Genomic DNA, 21,137 nt, shown 5'->3' on the forward strand with positions numbered 1-21,137 from the left:
CAGAGTTGCAGTGCTGGAAAAACAGCGTGTGCGTGCTGCTTTATGATTAGATGTAGTATTTAAGGTGTTAGCATTAATATTAGTATAGGATTAGTATCATTTTTTCCCTAAGGAAAAATACAAACACACGTAAAAACTGGCATCAACAAGCACCCTGCTGCTATTCTCAGTGTAGCTTGCTGTTCCACACAGTGAAGGATGTTTTTGTTCAGCTTTAAGGTTTTGCTTTTTTGTTTGGTTTGTTGGTTGGTTTGTTTTTCACTACAGACTTGTGTACCAGAAAAAAAGACCCCCAAATCCTGCCAACTGGCACAACTTATTTATCAGACACAGAACTCTGTGATTTCTCCAAACTGTTCAAAATGAACTAGGCAATGGCAGCAGTAAGCTATGGGCGGTGAGACCTGTCTTCTTCCAAGAACTTATTCAGTCCAACCAATGTTAATAATCTTACTTGCAGTTTATATTGAGTTATATAATTAGATTCTCCTCAATACTTTTCCAATGCCCAGAAGTGTTTAAATGATAAGATAAAAGATATAATTCCATCAGAATGGGAAGTACTGATGTGCCTGTAAATTGTGAGATTGGATTTTAACACTGTGTGTCCCAGCTACCATCATTTCACACCGCTGTATGATAATTATTAAAAAAAATATAAATAAAAAATATTGGAGATAAAGAGCTAAGTAACCTGGGGAGAGAAAGAAAAATCAGTCTTAGATGGTTGGCTGCTGAAGACTAACTCACAAGGGCACCTGACTACCAAGTGAAATATATATACTTTCTTCACTAAAAAAAACACCACATTTTGTAGATTGTCCTGTTCTATGTATCATTAAGCTTCATAAATCTGATCAACAAGGCTGCTTCAAAATGCACTAATTGAAAATGAAAGGCATTATGGTATTCAAAGTTGGTTGTCTCTACTACTAGTAAGCCCAAAATTGAAGGACTGAAAGAGTGTAATTGTATAATCTCAGCCTTGGTTCATTTCTTCTACACCTTTAATCCCTTCTCCCCACCTATTAAAAGTAGTCCTTGTCTTGGAAAATTTAGCTGGGGATGTCTAGGCAGACCTGGGTAGATGTGCACGTTTCCTATACAACTGATTATGCATAGGACAAAGCACAACATTGATTATGATTCTAAAGCAGACCAATTCATAGACCAAATACACACTGTTGAAAGCAAAGACTCTTTATGATTAGATGTAGTATCTATATCTTCGTAGCACAGTTAGGATCTAATCTTTATTAGTTCACTAGAGACTGCCACAATTTAATAAACATTATACCTATGTGATTAACAGTCGTAAATATAGCAAACTATACTAAATACTTCATTTCTATGCAGGAATCTATTTATGTACATGCTTCACTTTACCCACATACAGAGTTTCAACATTTTTGTGATTGAATTTAACACCCATGGAGTAGAATATACGTGAGAAACAGAGAGTTTATTGAGAAAGGTGCCATTTTTTTATCACGTTTCAGAGTAAAATTGGCATTAGAGATGAGTAATTCAGACAACTGCTGAGAGCCTCGTACAGAACAGTAACTCATGTGTTAGTCTGCTACTTCCTTCAAGCAATAAGAACAGAGGTGGGAGGCAACACATGGTACAAACTCCACTGCAAAACCTAGGATCCCACAAATTTGGAGGTCAGAACAGTGGAGATCTTTCTTCTCTCATTAGCTGAGCAACAGATGTGATGCTAGGCTTTATGCAGAGTTGATGATTAATGTTTTCTGTAAGTCCATTGCAAAATTTTTATTATTTAGAGAATAAGCTCTGAGAATATTACCCTCAAACACATTTGCTGAAAATTCAGGACAAAATGAAAAGAGCAGGGTACTGTTTTTAAAGTCCCTCTTTCTGAAACTAGTTGCAAATAGGTAACTGGAGGTACTTTTAAGTCCTTCCTTGATCTTGCTGATTTGTAGATTTTAAATCATTTCCTTAGGAACAAGATTTGACTGGTCAGGTAGTGATATTTTTTAACAGAAAGTACAGAACTTTTTCATCTCAAAAGTGAAAAAAAAAAAAAGAAAAAAGTCAGTTCCCCAAAATTAACTTTAAAAATGTACAGAGAAACTCTTAGGATTCTCTCTCTTCTGCTTTCCAATCTCCCTTTATTCTATTCCATCTCAAGTTTTTAGTTTTTTTGTTGTTTTTTTTTTTTTTAATAAATCTTTCAGTCTTATTACCAGTCACAGAGCTAAAAGTAATGTGTTCAAACTAGGTTTTACAATTATTTATCAGCCTTCTGCCTATCTGTAGGATCTTCATGGCATGTAGTAACTTAAAAGTTCTACTGAAATTCTTATGAACATTTTTGTATTCTGCGAATTGATATTTCATTGAGAGTATTCATATAAATACTAATAAGCACATCTGGCAGTGTTTTTAGGACTGAGAATGCTATGAAGGCAGTGAAGGTTTGGCCAATCTTCCTTGATCCCACATATGAAGACCATTAGGTGTGACATTTGGAATGTGTTCCAGTATTCCTTTTTTAGTTAACACCAGTATTTCTTTTTAGTGTCAGCTGCAAAGTAGTGGTATATTTACGTAAAGCCACAAATTCCTTATGCTTTTACATATGTCAAAAACAAAAAAGCATTTAATTTCTAGGAAAATCAAGAAGTAGTATAAAAGCATAGATTACCTGTCTTCGAAGGTCTCGCGTTTTCTTGGTCATCTTGTCAATAGCAATGTTGAGTGGGTCCCCCTTCTCTTTCCTTCCAGTCTGTTAAAAATCAAATATTGGAATTAAAGAATAACACTTCACAATTTACATACTTTTAATTGATATAGTTAAAGCTAATTAAAACAAAAACAAAAACAAAACAACATTTCTTTTTTGTTAGCTTCCAATTAAGGCGTTATTTTCAACACTATGTTTTAAACGTGTTTATGTGTGTGGGGCACAGCAGATTATTTTAAAACAAACCTAAAATGATAAGAAGAAAGATTAAGGTGACTCACTGGAGGGTTTAGAACTTTTCCAACAATAAATTATGTGCATATATTATAGCCCATGCTCCAAATATCTGCAAGACCTTTCACTATAAAGCAAACATTAAGAGCTTCTAATCTCTATCCTGCTAGGCACTGGGAATGTTAAACATGATAATAAGCAGAAACACAGCTTGAGGACAGAAGGAAAACGGTCCTTATGATTGTAACAGGAATCATATTGGCAGACATTAGGTGCAATTGAAAGAAAACTTCCACTTAAAACATTTTCCTGCAGGAAGTCTCAAAGCAAAGATCCTTACAAAGAAAGATGAAAGGGGGGAGGGGAGGAGGGAAGGATAGCTTTCTGTGGCTACAATACACTGAAAGATACATATTCTTCTAGGTTCCACGGCACAGAGAGCATTAAGTGACTTTGTCAGCTGTATTACCTTTCTCTTAAGAGAACACTGCTTCTCTCAAGATTTGTCACATCCTGCATCACGTTGAACTCTGCTTGATAGTTTTTCATCAAGAACCAAAACGATCTTCCTTTCTTTCTAGCAGAACTCTTTTATTCTCAACACTGTTTTCAAATGCTCCTATTTAGAATTGTTCCTTACATATAGTTAAGAGCAGTTTTCTATTTCCCACTGAGCCTAATAGAATGTGTCTCCAGAACCTGTTGAGAACTCACTTTTGGGGTGGGATGAGTATTAAATATACCCTTTTAATAATGATCTCTTGCATGTCCAGCGTTGTGTTATCAGCCCTACATGGCCACACTGGCAATCCAATCCATTCTTCTGCTTTAAACAGAGGGAATGCCTGCTTTCCATTATTATCTGTCATTCCAATTATGATATCACGACAATGCCTTTAATGATCATTTAGAAATCTGTAAAACAGTTGGACTGGATGATCATTTAGGTCTTTTCCAACCTTGGTGATTCTATGATTCTATGATTCTATGAAAACCTATTTTCTTTATTTAGAAATTAAAACATAATGACATCAACTGCCACAATAATTTAATACAAAATGTAAGTTTATCTCTTATGTTTCTAAAAAGAATCCATTACAAATTCCAGACTTAACCATACAAATCAGAAAATTTGGTGTTTTACAAAAGGAGGCACCTCTATAACTACAGTCAGTTTCATCTTGTTCATCTCACATTCATTCTTTGGTTGAGTTTTGCTGGTCCCCAGCTAAAGAACCATGGCTCTTTAGCCATAGCCATTATGGCTCATGCTTTTATTTTCAGACAACCTGTATTCAACCCCTGCTAGCTTCTCTAAAATGGGTCTGCAAGATGAGCTGCTCTCAGCCAGGTTCCTGGTCTATTAGACTACAAAGATTCCCAGATTTTCGATTACCAGCTTTGTGCTGTGTGCTAGCTGCCTCAAGTATCCTTGGTGACATTAGCATTTTGGGATGCATTATTTTTCCAGTCAAATAATTAAATTTCTGTTATATCATTTAAATTCTTCTCTTGTTTCTCCTTATTTGGTGCAAACTGCAGTGAATATTAACACAATGTGAACAATTAAAAACCATCATGACACTGAAGCCTACATTGAGATGGTATTTTAGTGTTCTCAACCAAGAGAACTAGTTAGCAGTGATTTTGTGCAGGGCAGATCTGCTGTGCATTCACCACTGATGTGAAATCAAGCACGTAACCCTTGGCACTATTACAAGGGGCCATAACAGTGTCCAAAATACTAACCCAGGACTTCCTCCAAAGTAGTCAGTGAGAGAATACAGAGACACTAAATAAATCAGGCACCTGATAAAGTGCACAGCTTAGGAGCAAGAGCTCCTGACATTCCCTAAATGATCGCTGGAGGAAAGTAGAAATTCTCAGATTGACTTAAATGGCATTGGCACAGGCTTCCAAGGTAAGTGTTGGTGTCACCATCCGTGGAGGTGTTCCAGAACCATGGAGATGTGGCACTGAGGCACATGGTCAGTGGGCATGGTAGGGATGAGTTGATTGTTGGACTTGATGAGCTTACTGCTCTTTTCCAACCTATTTGAATCTGTAATTCTATAAGAAGTTTGATTTATGCTCCTAACTTAAATATTTGACATTGCTTTTTAGACGATCGACTGCTCTGTGGGGATAGATCCATGATAGCCTGTATCTAGTGCTTCTCTTAAACCTCTTTTCAATTTTTTGTTGTACCTTTTTAGTCTATTTTTAAATTATATAAAAAGTGGCTCTTAAGATACATCCTATGGAGATACCCAAGACAACTGGGAGCCCTTCTGTGATCCTTAGGCCACAGAACACAAACTAGTAATGTCCATATGGCCAACCTCTTCTCCTCTCAAAACAGCAAAAAGTCTCATCTATACTGCTTACAGGGAAAGTCCTCTGTGCAGTGATCTGAATCATGCTCTACATGTTATCTGAGATGCTAAATGGCATAAACTGATTTGTGCTGGAGAACAAGCAATCAAACCATGTGGACGGAGACCTGACTGAGCTCTCTCTATGGCAATACTTTATCAACACATAGGAGTGCAAATGAAATCCTAGAGACACTTTTCATGTCTTGAAGTTTCTCACTATCCAGGAATTTTAAGTGTTCTTCACCTTTTATGTGTGAAATGGCTTCTGCCTTTAAATCTGGATAGAAAAGCCCTTCTTCACTGTACAATTTCAAAGGAAGATAATTTTGTTTAGTAAATCACATTATTGTAAAATAAATAGCATGGCATGTGATGTTACATAGCTTCAGGCAGGTCTGTCAAACACCATCTGCTCTGCACTGAAAATATAAGTTTATTAAAGTTTATTTATTTAAGTTGTTAAATACTGTTATATTAAAGTTGCTCGCTGATAAATTTTTGGTCTCCACTCCTAGCAGGGATATAAAGGAATTTATCAGTTTCCTGTGTTTCTGATAAACCATAAAGCTTATTATTGAGACTGACAGCATTTCTGTGTTAATCTTTTTCCGCACAGGGAAGAAAGATACTTTGGAAATGGGATACAAGGGATGTAAAATCTGCTCCTGAATTGAGTTAAAAGTAGAATAAGCAGAAATGCGTAGAAACTTCGGAATGTCAAAAAATTGGCATTCAGAGTTCCTTTGAACACAATTACCTCTATTTATGGTAGTTTCCATGGGTTCTCAACTATGGGCTGTGCCAAGGACAAGTGGATATTGCGTTGCAGCTCTCCCCAAGTTATGCAGTCCCCTTTCCAGATCAGCCAATATAAGAAGCAACCCCCAAATATATTTTTCAAGTACTTTTAAGCCCACTCTGAGAAGCTGAACAGCTTTTCAATATAACCAATCTACAGTTACTGAGTACCTGAAGAAATCTAGTTACTATCATTTCCTTCTGGTAACTGCCTACTGTCACCACCACTGCCAACCAGAGACAGTCTAGAGACAAAGCAGTTTCCATGAGACACAGTCAACTCTGGAAGAGAATGCTTCAGACTGGAACTGTGTTTTCACCTTTGAATAATTCCAAATAAAACCATGAAAGTCACAAATGTGACATTTCAGCATATGAAACAGATAAGATAGCTGCTACTATTCTTTTTATAAAGAGAGCTAATGGATATGCTTTCATATGCTTTTACTAAAAAATTCCGTCATCATGTGCACAGTCATGTGAAATGAAAATCCATTATTAGGAGTACATTATTAATTTATTTTACAATCAACACAGATGAACATGTCTGACAATTGTAACCTGTTAAAGACAGGAAAAAATTGCCAAGAAATAGACAAAAACATAGCAATTGCAGGCCCACAGCATAATATAACAAATAAAAAGCTACATGCATAACTACCAAATGAGAGATGTTAGAGAAATACTTGCTCTGTTCCTTTAAAATGCATAATTTAGAAGGTCAGTCTTTGAATTTATCACAAATAATAATAATAATAAAAATCTTAAATGATGTCAGATGTTATGGGACGATTGTTTTCACACATTCCGTTGTCTTTTTTGCTGCTTTATATATAAGCCCAATGCCTGGGCTACCTCAATCTCCTAGCATATTATATGTTCCATGTCCAAGACACCCTTATTGCCACTTATCGAGTAATTTAGCCTCTAGGAGACAGGTGGAAAGATTATCTATTGATCCAAGAGCGACCAAACCTTGATATACTCTTATATTTTCATCATCCCCTCGGTAAATGGTTCAATTTTTTACAGTTTATTCAAAACTTCAATATCACAATGTTTTATTAAGGTGTAAACTGCTGCTCAAAAATATATCTGTCCTAATATTTTATTTTAAATGTTGAACAACATCACTCTTTAAAAACTATGCTCATGTTCAGTAGTCCTTTTAAAGGTGATGAAGAAACGCTTACTAGGAAGAAGAAAAACACTTTCAACAACAGACATAAGCTGCCTCGGTGCTTTTAAGCAGAAAGCTAGGTTTAAGAACACCAACACAGTCTCTTTCTGTCAGGTTAAGAAGACTAATTTCAGGTCAGGAAAAGGCTAAGCCATATATCCCAGCAGAGGTGAGTAGAGGTTAAATTTCACTGAAAGTTGAAAACCTTTGCTATTAGATAGGGATTTGGGTCAGGATGACATATTTTAGGAAAGTTGTGTGGTCCCTCTACGGATGAACTGAGCAAGACATTTTAGAATACATACATATACATACATTTTTTTTCAAATTGGTATGGTGAGAAAAGCTCTTAGGAACCTGGTGTGAATGTGAATCACTGTTTTACACAGCTCAATTATTTTATCCAGTCTTTATATCCATCAATTATATTTTTTTCTTTTTAGCACTTATTCTAAGTAACTAGATGGGAGGTTCTGCAATTACCCGTTTTCCATATTCATTTTTTCCTAGAGGATCACCTGACATAGAATGAAATGTTATATGTTTCCTTTTGTTCTTAATAATTCCCTTTTTTTCTTGTGGGGGAGGTGTGGAGGGAGAATAATTTTGCATAAATGGGAGAAAATGTTGCTTAGAAATTCTTCCTCTGCTCAGGTATTTTGACTACTGTTTATATGCAATAGCAGTTGCAAAGGAGCAAGGTTTGTATTCCACAGAGAAAGGATAAGACAAACAGATCCCACTATGTATATTATCTTGCCACTTTGCAATAAAACACTGAATTACAGTCTTTCTTCAGGGCACTTCCACAGTACTACCCAGTTCTACAGTATCATTCATTAACCTGCTCTTAAATGTAAGTTATGGACAAAAAGTTTTCCCTAAATGAAACAATTGCTTCCAGCAGTTTTTAATTACTTTGTGAAATTCTGACCAGATCACAGTGAGTGTAATAGGTTCCAACACAGCATAAAGGATCATAACTATGCAGAAAACTGAGTAAGCCACTTCCCTGCAGCCCCAGATAGTAAATAAATGCAACAGAACTTGAGCCGAACACCTCAGGTGAACAAACGCTGGTATTCGCCTGGATCCAAATAAGTTTCATCTAGATCTGCACACAGTTAAAAATAAATAAATAACCCCAATTGAATATGTACAGGGATGAAGAAGAGTGTCTCTTTCTATTTTATCTATATTTTCATGCAGTCCTCACCATCACAATATCCAAATACCTCAAGGCTGAGCTGGTGAACTCAGCAGTGTGCTTAATACTAGCCATGTGGTTTGCTCTTTTTTTTTTATGCTCTCACTAGATGAAGAACTTACGTGGAATATTTTAGTTTGGTTGTTTTGTGGGTATTGATTTGTCCGTTTTGCACAATTCACTACTGCAACTATTTCTTGTTTTATGGTCAAGGATTTTCAGAAATGTTATCACAGAATCACAGAATCACAGAATTGTAGGGGTTGGAAGGGACCTCCAGAGATCATCGAGTCCAACCCCCCTGCCAAAGCAGGTTCCCTACAGCAGGTTGCACAGGTAGGCATCCAGGCAGGTCTTGAACATCTCCAGAGAAGGAGACTCCACCACCTCCCTGGGCAGCCTGTTCCAGCGCTCCGTCACCCTCACTGTAAAGAAGTTCTTGCGCATGTTTGTGCGGAACTTCCTATGCTGCAGTTTCCAGCCGTTTCCCGTTATAAATGACAGCAATTTGATTTGAAAGACCTGTTAGGATTAGAACTGGATCAGACAAGGAATAAAATGTGCAGAGTTTTGCATTTGGGCTGGAGGAATCCCAGGCATCCATACAGACTGGAAGGAGCAATCCTTGAGAGCAGCCCTGTGGAGAAGGACCTGGGGGTCTTGATAGATGAAAAACTTAACATGAGTCAGCAGTGTGCTCTTGCAGCGCTGGAGGCAAACGGTATCCTGGGCTCCATCAGAAGAGAGGTGGCAAGCAGGGACAGGAAGGTGGTTGTCCCTCTACTCTGCTCTTGTGAGGCCCCATCTGGAATACTGAGTCGAAGTGTGGAGCCCCCAGTACAGAAAAGACAAGGAGCTGTTGGAGGGGGTCCAGAGGAGGGCCACGAAGATGATCAGAAGACTGGAGCATCTCCCCTGTGAAGACAGGCTGAGGGAGCTGGGCTTGTTCAGCCTGGAGAAAAGAAGGCTGCAAGGTGACCTCACTGCAGCCTTCAGTACCTAAAGGGAGCCTACAAACAGGAGGGGAATCAACTCTTTGAAAGGGTAATCATTTTAAGTTGAGGGAGGGGAGATTTAGGTTGGATGTCAGGGGGAAATTCTTTACAGAGAGTGGTGAGGTAGTGGAACAGCTCCCCAGAGAGGCTGTGGATGCCCCGTCCATTCCTGGAGGTGTTCAAGGCCAGGTTGGATGGGGCCCTGAGCAGCCTGGGCTGGTATGAAATGTGGAGGTTGGTGGCCCTGCATGTGGCAGGGGGTTGGAGCTTCATGATCCTTGAGGTCCCTTTTAACCCTGACCATTCTGTGATTTTGTGAATAATGCTGTTATTGATTGATATTTCCTCACAACCACGTACTGGAATTCAGGCTTCCTTAAAAAGGAATTGCTTGAAAAATTTATATTTATGACAAAACTAGCATTTGCCTATTGTGCTAACCTTTCTCAGTCTTGACAACAAAGGCAACAGAATGGTTATTTTTGTAGACACAGACAGAATAATTTTATATTTCTTTGCATTTCTGAATTAGTGTTTCCAAGATGACTATGATGAACATACAGCCCTTTTCTTCTAGGTACTATCCAAAATCGAATTTTACAGCATCATATGGTATCAAAATTGTAGAAAAGGCAATGGGTAATGAAACCAAAGGAATGATATTGGAGGAGCCAAGATTGATAAACTGAGATAGCCTTTTTGATACATCCTGAATCAATCTCTCCAAAACATGCAGAATATTATCTGTATCACTGCAAATGCAAGTGGTACAAGTCTTAGCATGCTATTCTCTCATTCTTGTTTGAAGGGGAGTGACTTTGTAACAAATTGATTCACAGTATATTTCTTTTAGTTAAATAACGTCTTTTCCTTTGCAAAGGAATGGATTCTTTGAGCGTCAGAGAATCTGAAAAGGAAAACATCAGGTTTGTCATAGAATAAATTGCATTCTTTACGCAAATTTATGCTATTACAGTTAAATTCATACTAAAAAATAGGAGAGAGCAGAAACGTAGTTGGTATAAACTATTATAAAACCATCAGTTCCAATGATATCACACTAATTTAAATGAGCTGAGAATCTCCTCACTCATCAATTAAATGAAACCTTGCAGATGCTTCCATTTAGAAGGTCAAAACAGTTTACTTGAGAATTTTGAACTGTTCTAATTTCTTTGCAGACATCCACTTGCAAAGGGTCCATCAATTTCCCCATTTAACCATCAACTGCTTTCCAGCTGTAAATTACAATCTGTTTTTAATTCACTTCTGGGTGGTTTCTTATCACCTAAAGTAACTGGAAGAAAAGGAGGTAGCATACATTTTGTCCTTCCCTTCAAATATAGAGGTCCATAGTGAAGAGCTATGCAAATTAAATGTCAAAATGTCAACTTTACTACAAGCTCTGAGAAAAGGCTGCAAACAGACTTTCTTTTTTCTTACTCTGTTTGAGGAAAGGATTTCATTCAAGACAATATTGGACCATGGCTTTGCAGTGTACATTTTAATGCATTTTTTTTTTTCAGTGCAGACACATTTTAGACACCTCTGAGAAATGATGTGACTATTGGAAGGACCTCAGAGTTCACAATATTTAGAGGCATTCAAAAATGTTGCCTTTTTTTTTTCCATGAACATACTGAAGTTCCAACTACACCTTTCTATTTACATGAGAATTTTTATTAATGGCATAGAACTGGGTATTACAGAGCCTCAGAGTTCAAAGCCCTCAAATCTGGTCTTTCTTTAAGAGGCACAGAACTAGCTTAACTTTACTTACAATTATTTGAATTTCAAATATCACTGAAAAATAGGATTTAAACAAGTTGGTTGCCTCTGTCACTATCTAACGGATTTTCTTATAAAAGGTGTATTGGGTATTGCATCTGCATTTCTTTCTTTCTAATTGTGTCATGCTTACACTCCTTGGATGATCCATGAGAAAACAAGGTCTTGTTTATATCCTATCAAAAGTGTGTTCAGCAACGTATGCAACTAGAAGTCAATGCTATGTGAGAAGAAACTAAATATTTGTACTTAGAGAATTAAATGCTTTTTCAAGCTTACTGTTACTTTCTTTGCCCTTCCAGTTCCCTCCAGACCACTCAGAGTTTTTTTTCCCCATTTATCTGCCAATCTGTTCTGAATGGTTTCAATTAAAGTCTCCATCAAAACAATATTTGAAATGATTTGGGCTGAAGTTTCGTGCATCCCCTGTAGTCACTAATGCTTTCCAGGATCTGACACCCTACTTGGCAGTACTGTGCAGTCTATATGATACCAGGTTAATGCACATGTCAGGCTTTCTCAGGACAGTGATTGCGTGTCTGACAGCACATTCTTTCACGTCCAGCAAAAACCTCACCTGCAAGCAAGTGATGTGCTTGAGATTTAATCAGACATATGTTATAAATTTACCTTCTGTTTTCAAATAGTGGATATTTCCCAGGAAAAGCAAGGGAAAGGAAAGAACTTAGATCTGACTATGGTAATTAATTGGTCAACTTGAGTACTGGATCCTTTGTGTCCACAAAAAAAACAACACCATAACCACGAGATGCAGAACACCATAACCATGAGACACTAGTGTTAAAATAAAACAAACAAGCAAACAAATCAAAACCACAACAAAGTAACACAGAAATAAACAATATGGATCTGTTTAAACTCCAAACAGAGATATTCAAAAGAAGGCAAGCTCAATGGACCAACTCTTTCTATTTTTACGAGGCAAAGCTGAGCCTATTCCTGTCACATCCTCAGATCAATGTGCTAAGTGATATCCATTCAAATTATGTGTCAGTTTAATCAAAGGAAGTGAAACACAATTACAGAGCATTAGTGTAAAAGCCTGCACAAAATAACAGAATGTTCATGTGGGATATCTGAAGCAAAAGTCTGTTGAAAACAAATCTGTGACATTTTCATCAACAGTTTTTATCAAACTGTTTTTTACAGAAAAACACACCAAACAACACCTTTGTAAATGCTATTACAAACTAATTAGGCATAAGATAATGCTTTGAATCTACGAAGTGATTAGAGTCCTTATTTCTCCTTTTTGATTTCAGATTTTTTTCAGCACTTGTTCTGTTCTTAGGGAAAAAAAAAAAAAAACAAAACAACACTAAATGCAGAAATGTAAAGTCCTTTCCTGAAGGGATAACTGGTGCATTTATAAAATCTCTCCATGCTCCCTCTCAAGTCACAATGAGTTTTAACATTATTTCCAAAGATTGAATCTGGATGTGGCTTTTTGCAGCCTGCTCTAGTGGTTGGCATGGTAGGAGGGTTGAAACTAGATGATCTTTGAGGTCCTGTTGCTATCACAGAAACATGGTGGGATGACTCCCACAATTGGGATACTGCGATCGATGGCTATAGACTCTTTAGGAGAAATAGGCGAGGTAGGAGGGGTGGGGGAGTTGCTCTCTATGTCAGAGATTGGATAAACTGTGAGGAGCTCCCTACGAGAAACAGTCAGGAACAGGTTGAGAGCCTGTGGGTTAGGATTAGAGATGGGACTAATACAGGTCAGCTGGTGTTAGGGGTATACTACAGGCCACCTGATCAGGGGGAGGCTGTTGACGAGGCTTTCTTGCTCCAGATGCGTGAGATGTCTGGCTCACGGGCTCTTGTCCTGGTGGGGGACTTCAACCATCCGGACATCTGCTGGGAAAACCACACGGCGAGCTGCAAGAGCTCCAGAAAGCTCTTGGAATCCATTGACGATAGCTTTCTGGTTCAGGTATTGGACAGACCGACCAGAGGTGAAGCGTTGCTGGACCTGCTGCTCACAAACGCTGAGGAGATCATCAAAGGTGTCAAAGTTGGAGGCTGCCTGGGCTCCAGCGACCACGCCTTGGTTGAGTTTGTGATCTCAAGCGATGTGGGCCTGGCAAAGAGCAGGATCAGGACGCTGAACTTTAGAAGAGCAGACTTCAAGCTACTCAATGGATTGCTGGCCAAGATCCCCTGGCGCGCCGCCCTCAAAGACAAAGATGTTGAGGAGAGCTGGCTGCTCTTCAAGGATGCCCTCCTGGAAGCACAAGAGGTCTCCATTCCTCTGAATAAGAAAGTGGGCAGGCGAGGTAGGAAACCGGCATGGCTCAGCAAGGACCTGCTGAGAGAACTGAGGGCGAAGAAAGGGGTGTACAAGCTCTGGAAACAAGGCTGTGTCACCTGGGAAGAGTACAGGGATGCTGTCCGGACTTGCAGACGTGGGATCAGGGAAGCCAAGGCGCAGGCAGAACTGAACTTGGCAAGGGATGTGAAAAACAATAAGAAAACCTTCTACAGGTACATTGGCCAGAAGAGACAGGCCAAAACGGGTGTACCTACTTTGGTAAATTTAAAAGGAGAACTGGCTTCAACAGATGAAGAAAAAGCTGAGGTGCTGAATGAATTCTTCACCTCGGTCTTCACTGGTGGCCAGGATTCTAGTCTTTTTCACGTCCCTGAGCCCTGCATCCCCAAACCTCTATGTGGGGACCAAGGAGGTAAATCCCTCCCCACTGTAAGGGCAGAGCAAGTCCGACAGTGCCTCCTTAGACTGAATGAATATAAGTCTATGGGGCCGGATGGCGTGCATCCCAGGGTCCTGAAGGAGCTGGCTGAGGTGGTTGCCGAGCCGCTCTCCATCATATTTGAGAAGTCGTGGCTGTCAGGTGAGGTCCCGGACGACTGGAGGAAGGGTCACGTCACTCCCATATACAAGAAGGGGAGCAGGGAGGACCCGGGGAACTACAGGCCGGTGAGTCTCACCTCCGTGCCTGGGAAAATCATGGAACAGATCCTCCTGGACAACATGCTCGATCACATAAAGAATGAGCATGTGATCCGAGACAGCCAGCACGGCTTCACCAAAGGAAGGTCATGCCTAACTAATCTTGTGGCCTTCTATGATGGAGTGACGGCATTGGTGGACGAAGGGAAGGCGACCGATGTCATTTTCCTGGACCTGAGCAAGGCCTTTGACATGGTCCCCCACCACATCCTCATCTCCAAATTGGAGGGAAGTGGATTTGATGGGTGGACGACCCGATGGATAAGCAATTGGTTGAAAGGCCGCAGACAGAGGGTGATGGTCAATGGCTCTATGTCCAGGTGGAGGCCGGTAACAAGTGGTGTCCCCCAAGGGTCTGTCTTGGGACCGGTGCTCTTTAACATCTTTATCAATGACATCGATGAGGGAATTGAGTGCACCCTCAGCAAGTTTGCTGACGACACCAAGCTGAGTGGTGCGGTTGATACGGTGGAAGGAAGGGATGCCATTCAGAGGGACCTCGACAGGCTGGAAAGCTGGGCTCGGGTGAACCTAATGAGGTTCAACACGGCAAAGTGCAAGGTTTTGCATTTGGGCCGGAAGAACCCCAGGCACCCGTACAAGCTGGGAGGAGTGGTCCTTGAGAGCAGCTCGGCAGAGAAGGACCTGGGGGTCCTGATGGACGAGAGACTCAACATGAGCCAGCAGTGCGCTCTGGCAGCTCGAAAGGCAAATGGGATCCTGGGCTCCATCAGGAGAGGGGTGGTCAGCAGGGACAGGGAAGTGATTGTCCCTCTCTACTCGGCTCTTGTGAGGCCCCATCTGGAGTACTGTGTCCAGGTGTGGAGCCCTCAGTACAAGAAAGACATGGAGATTTTGGAAAGGGTCCAGAGGAGGGCGACTAAGATGATCAGGGGGCTAGAGCACCTCCCCTATGAGGACAGGCTGAGGGAGTTGGGCTTGTTCAGCCTGGAGAAGAGAAGGCTGCGGGGCGACCTCATTGCAGCCTATCAATACCTGAAGGGAACCTACACCCAGGAGGGGAGTAAACTCTTCATAAGGGCTGACAATAGCAGGACTAGGGGAAATGGATCCAAGTTGAAGGAGGGAAGATTTAGGTTGGATGTTAGGGGGAAGTTCTTTACGAGGAGAGTGGTTAGGCCCTGGAACGGGCTGCCCAGGGAGGTTGTGGATGCCCCGTCCTTGGACGTGTTCAAGGCCAGGTTGGACGGGGTCCTGGGCAACCTGATCTAAATGTGTATGTTTGGTGGCCCTGCTAGGCAGGGGGGTTGGAACTACATGATCCTTGAGGTCCCTTCCAACCCGGGTGATTCTGTGATTCTGTGATTCTGTGATTCTGTCCTTTGCAAGGACTATTGCAATATCTATATCCATATAAATATATATATATATAAATATATATTTATAGATATAAAGACTATATCCAGGCTATTCTGTGATTCTGTGATTGAAACATTCACTAATCCTAGCTGCTCCAAATTTCCTTTAATGTAAGCTGCATTTATAGAATCTTCAAATAGATGGTGGATTACATGGATGAAATGGGAACAAAGGAGGGAAGGGACTCCTCCCCTTGAAGGCAGAGATGCAAGGCTATGGATATGAAAGGACAGACAAACCCTCCCCTGATGCCTTGCCTTAAGTCCCCAGGTAGAATATGCTGCTATGGTCCTGTGGTCCCTCTGACACTTTCACCCCAAGAAGCACCACAGCTCAGGCCAAAATGTGCATTCAGTGTAAAAGAAATAGAATTTGTGAATCTCCAAAACAGGAAATCAGGCCTCTCATTTCTCAGGTGATAACTCAATTATGAAATAAAATACAAGAGGAAGAATAATGACAATGTGCTTTAGATACAAAGGAATCTTACATAATCTTTTCAAAACAATAACTACATATACATGTCTACAGCATAAAGGATGAGCACGAGTCCTGCATTAGAAAAGGCCTCCTCCTTCCAGCTCCCTTTTTAAGTTTCAGAAAGCTGGGGTCTTGGACTCTACTCAGCACATTTAATCTCCTGGTTTGACATGAATTTTCTTTTCTTCAACAATAGCAATGTATAATGTATGTCCTGGTACCCCTGCATTAAAAAACACCTTAAATGTTCATGTTGTAATTCCCAGTTCATAGATGCTGAGGCATTTTGTTGCATTTGGCCCTTCATCTTCTTTGAGACAGTAATTAATTTGATCATCCCTACCTGGTCTATAGGGTAATTGAATGACTGGCTCAGCTCAGCCACACAAATGCCTCCAAAAGAGTTACTTGTGTGAATGTGCAATGTGATAGGTTCGTTCTTGTGATGTTAATAATGATGACATTGAAGCTGTTAAGCTAAGTGACACTGCAGCCTATCTCACTGCTAATGGAAATGGAGGAAATTAGAGGAGTATGCTGCATTCAAAACTGCTGTACAATTTATTTTCTGGCAGTCCTCTGAAAATAGTTGGAAAAAAAAAAAAAAAAAAAAAAGAGAATGTTAATCTTATTTTTAAAAATTACTTGAAACATCTCAATTTTCTGGAACAGCTGAAATACCCGAACTATCACAAAAGGGGTTAAAAGTAAGATAGTTCTTTTGGTAGGCTGCCACCAAGACTTCTTGTAGGAAATGAAGTGTAAAAAATTTTAAAGAATGTTAAATGAAATCAGAGCAGACTGAAACCTGTGGTTCTAATGCAAGACCTGAAATAACTTTGAAATAGATGCTAGCTGGCATCTTCTCTGTTCTGATGTTCATAAATGAAACTGAATGAGCCTTCAAAGGTGCCAATGGGAGTGTAGCTGTCCAAAGCACATTAAAACATGCTTGGATTTAGTTTATCAGCCCCAAAGTTATTTATACCCTGCTATAATATTTATATCGCTTTGAAAATTCATCCAGTGAGACAGATGTGACGGACTGGGTGATCTTAGTGGCATTTTCCAACCTTAACAATTTTATGTTATCAAAAGAGTTGAAGGTCTACGAATTTAAAATCTCAAATTATCTTGCATGTGCCTTCACAACCAATTAGCATTAATTTCTTTTGAGGTGAGCTACCAAACTGGAGTTAATTCATTGCAGGAAATTTTGTACTGGGGGACACAGCATGACTTGCACCAAGACTTGGATATGTGGTAGCTCAGAATGTTATCCACAGCTGTTTAGAATACCTTCTAATGGCATACACATTTAGGAACTAATCGCAAGTGATGAAAGTGACAACTGACCTCTATATCTGGTTTTCCTCTTTATATCCTAAGTAACATAATTGTGATGTTTAAAATGAAACCTTTCTTTAATGTATATAAGTATATATATATAGATAGATATCAAGGATGTAAAATAGTAATGAAATAATAATTTGGTTTTGAAGTAACTTAAATAGAAATTTCAGTAGTAATATATCAAAGAATTCCACACTCCCTATTTATTTCTCTACTGTTCTGTGCAATACCTTATAATTTCCTTGATATTAGTGACAGCGTTAGAATCTAATAAACATTTCCTTTAAAATCTACAGCTTCAATAAAACAACTATTACAGTAATTCTGTATGTTACAAAAGCTGATGATGTACACCAACAAGAAAGCAACTGAATCCAGTCTTTGGGAACAAGCCTTTACTTCAGTTTCCCAGTCTAGCTCTGCTTCTAATAGGCATTATTTTAGTGAAATTTTCTTTAGTATGGCAGCTAGTGTTAAGAGTGAGTCAATTCCATGGTGATCAAATGTCTGCAGAAATTTTAGAAAATAAACCAAAGCCTGGCAGGAGAAGCTCTGTGGCTTTACACACACCATGATATTTATCACTTCAAACCTACTAAGTAAATTACAGAGAAGAAAGTTACTGTGAATAAATGGGCTGCGCTGTGATAAGTAATTATCTCTAAAGAGTGAAATAGGTAGGAAGTTTCTCATCTTAAAGTAGTACCATAATGCATACTACCTCTCTAGTATAAAAGGGAGCAAGGAGGAAGCACTGGAAAGAAAACTTGATTTTTCTAATGGTCTTTTATGTGGACTACTGGTTCCGGAACAAACTTAAGGAGTTTTGTGAAATCTCAAGAGATGCCCAGTGTATTCTAAATATATTTGGTTAATGCTCCCAGTGTAAGGTACGGATTGAGACTGGAGACATTATCTTGGAGACGAACAGTTTTGGGAATGTTAAGGAATGCATCATAGTTAAGAAAAATCTGTAAGTATGCTTTGCAAACACGCATTCCCCAACCTTGAAAGCCAGAGGAAAATGGAGGTCATTTAAATAGAAAAGTTACAATCACAGCATGGGTTAGGAAAATATCCTTATGAGGATTTTAAGAGAACAGAGGGGATTCTTGCAACTAATTAATACTAAGATGCTATTTTAACAAGAAGAATTTTTTTTTGGATGGTTGTTTTTCTTGGGCAACTGTTATGAAAGATGCAGATATTGAGGAGTAGAAAGAAGACAACCGCAAAGGAATCAAAAACACTTTATCTGAGACAAAAGGTGACATAGATTGGTTGCAATGAATTCTGCATAGGAGGTGGCTAAAATACTGCATTTAGGGAAATAACTATATTTACATTACAATATTTGTACATCATAGAAGTGAAATTCAGTCCCAGATCAAAACCAAGAGGTAATGATTAAGAGGGCACTGGTCAGGGTTTAACAGCTGACAAGCACAAATTGCAGTAAGTATTTGTCATTGATCCTTTCTTTCTACAACACATAATCATGGAATGGCCTGGGTTGAAACAGACCACAATGATCATCTGGTTTCAACCCCTCTGCTGTGTGCACAGTTGCCAACCACCAGACCAGGCTGCCCAGTGTCACATCCAGCCTGGCCTTGAATGCCTCCAGGTATGAGGCTTTTGTTTTATTTTGTTCAGGTGAAGAAGATATTCATTCCAAATGATCAGAAATGGCTATTTATAATATTTTATAAGATATTTATAATATTTATATTTTATGATATGAATTTATAATTTATAATTATTGTAATTTTGGATATCTTACATTAAATATCCTGTGGATTTTAGAATAGCACTTTGTGAGGGCATGACTGCTGAATACACACAGCCATTTAGTGAGCTGCTCATGAGAAAGAGCAAAAATGTACCTACAAAGTGTAAACTCATTTTTGCCTCAGTCCTGCAACAAATTTTGAGGCTTGACCTTCAGAAGTATTTCACATAGCACTGATGGGTTGACTGGGGTTGACTTCAGGAATGTGCTTAACAAGTCAGTGTTGCAAAGCACTTTGTAATGATGCAGAACAAGCCTCTATATATATAATGTGAGCTCTTCTCTGCTGAAATATCTGTATATTAATAGCTTGTTCTCTAGGATCAGGAGATGCTACAGGAGAGTGAATCCAACACAATAATTTCAACACAGGACACTGATGCTACCATACTCCCAACCAAGGTATTTTAAGGTGAGGTTAATCTGTATTTTGAGTTAAACAATGGCCAATGCCAAGTGATTTTAGAAACTTCCCCATAAAGTAGCAAAACTATAACTTGCAGTTATAGCCCTGATCAGCATAGACATGGGTAGCGGACAACTCAAGACCATCACAATCATGTGATATCTTTATAAACATTTTTGATGAACCTGCTTTACTGGCATCATGTGTGTGCAAAAAACAAACAAAGAAAAGGAACTGTCTTTTCCAAATTAATATTTCAAGGGCTTCTCTTTTGGCTTCTTTAAAATATATATATATTATTTTTAAATCTGACTTACAGGCATAATTTTATGAACATAAAAACAGGTAATTGCATCCTCGAGAATGAAACTTCGTTTTGTAGATAACTTCCTAAATCAACATCAGAATGTCTATCTATCAATTAATTTAGCTGCAGTGTAGAAATATTGAGATACAGCGCTTTTATTTATTTTCTTTAAAAGAAATGAGGCTTGGAGAATGACTGTCTATGCCAGCATTCACTTTGCCTGATGAAAATCAGATAAGCTTACTATGACATTCTCTCCTAGTAAAATTTTCTACATCTAATATCATTCTGCTCTCCAAAAGCCAACTTTTTCATATAACAAACAAATTGTAACAACATGCAGAAGAACGACATGTTGACTCAGAGGGCTATTTCCAATATACCAAACAACTTCAAATTGTATCAAGAAAATAAGAAAGCTGAATAGCATGTATTTATGCCACTGTGTGTGCATTTGTAGTGCTTTTAGCATTCTACTATATTTTACCTTCATACAACCAAAATAATAATAATAAAAAAAAAACCACCATGATTTTTTGACTGATATGGTTAATATTTTCAGAGCTAAGAAGGGCAACGACCAGTATTAGGAATTATTTTAAGCATCTTATTTTTCTGTCTCCTCTATTTGTATGCTAACAGATTGTTGAAAGTGCTGAAGCACACACTAGAAAATAAAATATTAATATTACAGCTGTCTGCACAGCTAGTATTTCCCCTTATTTATCCACATGTTATTGTATAACCCTCAATCATGTGATCAAATCCTAATTTTTTCATGATAATTTTCCTAATGTAAATGAGTCTCATTTGTTGCTCAGCTGCTTATATAGCTAAAATATGTTGTTTGCAAAATTAACATAGAAATTAATATCGTAGTCTAAAAACTCACTATTTTGATACATTTAGTTTCTTATAAACCAAACCCACAATTTATATAGACTTCAAGATTGTGAGTACGGCAGGGAAGAACAACTTCTGAAATATTAGAAAGTTTCTCTAAGCAAAATGATATTGTTTAAGTTGGCAGGAATGTGAGGTTTACAAAGCATTGCAGAGTGTCTTGGAGATGCCCAATGAGCACCTTCAGGCACTTTTGTTTGCACTTTAGGATAGAAAGAAATTCCT

At 38.8% G+C, this 21,137-nt stretch overlaps 1 protein-coding gene across 3 annotated transcripts in view; it reads right to left on the reverse strand.

Moving 5' to 3' along the window:
* Window positions 1-21,137, reverse strand: part of CTNNA2 (catenin alpha 2) — a gene marked incomplete at both ends in the record, with an annotated part of 398,157 nt that overhangs the window by 104,310 nt on the left and 272,710 nt on the right. For all 3 annotated transcript variants that reach the window (XM_079534792.1, XM_079534791.1, XM_079534790.1), the window contains one exon: window positions 2,675-2,755. In XM_079534792.1, coding sequence (XP_079390918.1) covers window positions 2,675-2,755 — 81 coding nt within the window. The remainder of the gene's footprint in view (window positions 1-2,674; window positions 2,756-21,137) is intronic.

This window comes from Tetrao urogallus, assembly GCF_951394365.1.
Source record: "Tetrao urogallus genome assembly, chromosome: 4".
Lineage (NCBI taxonomy): Eukaryota > Metazoa > Chordata > Aves > Galliformes > Phasianidae > Tetrao > Tetrao urogallus.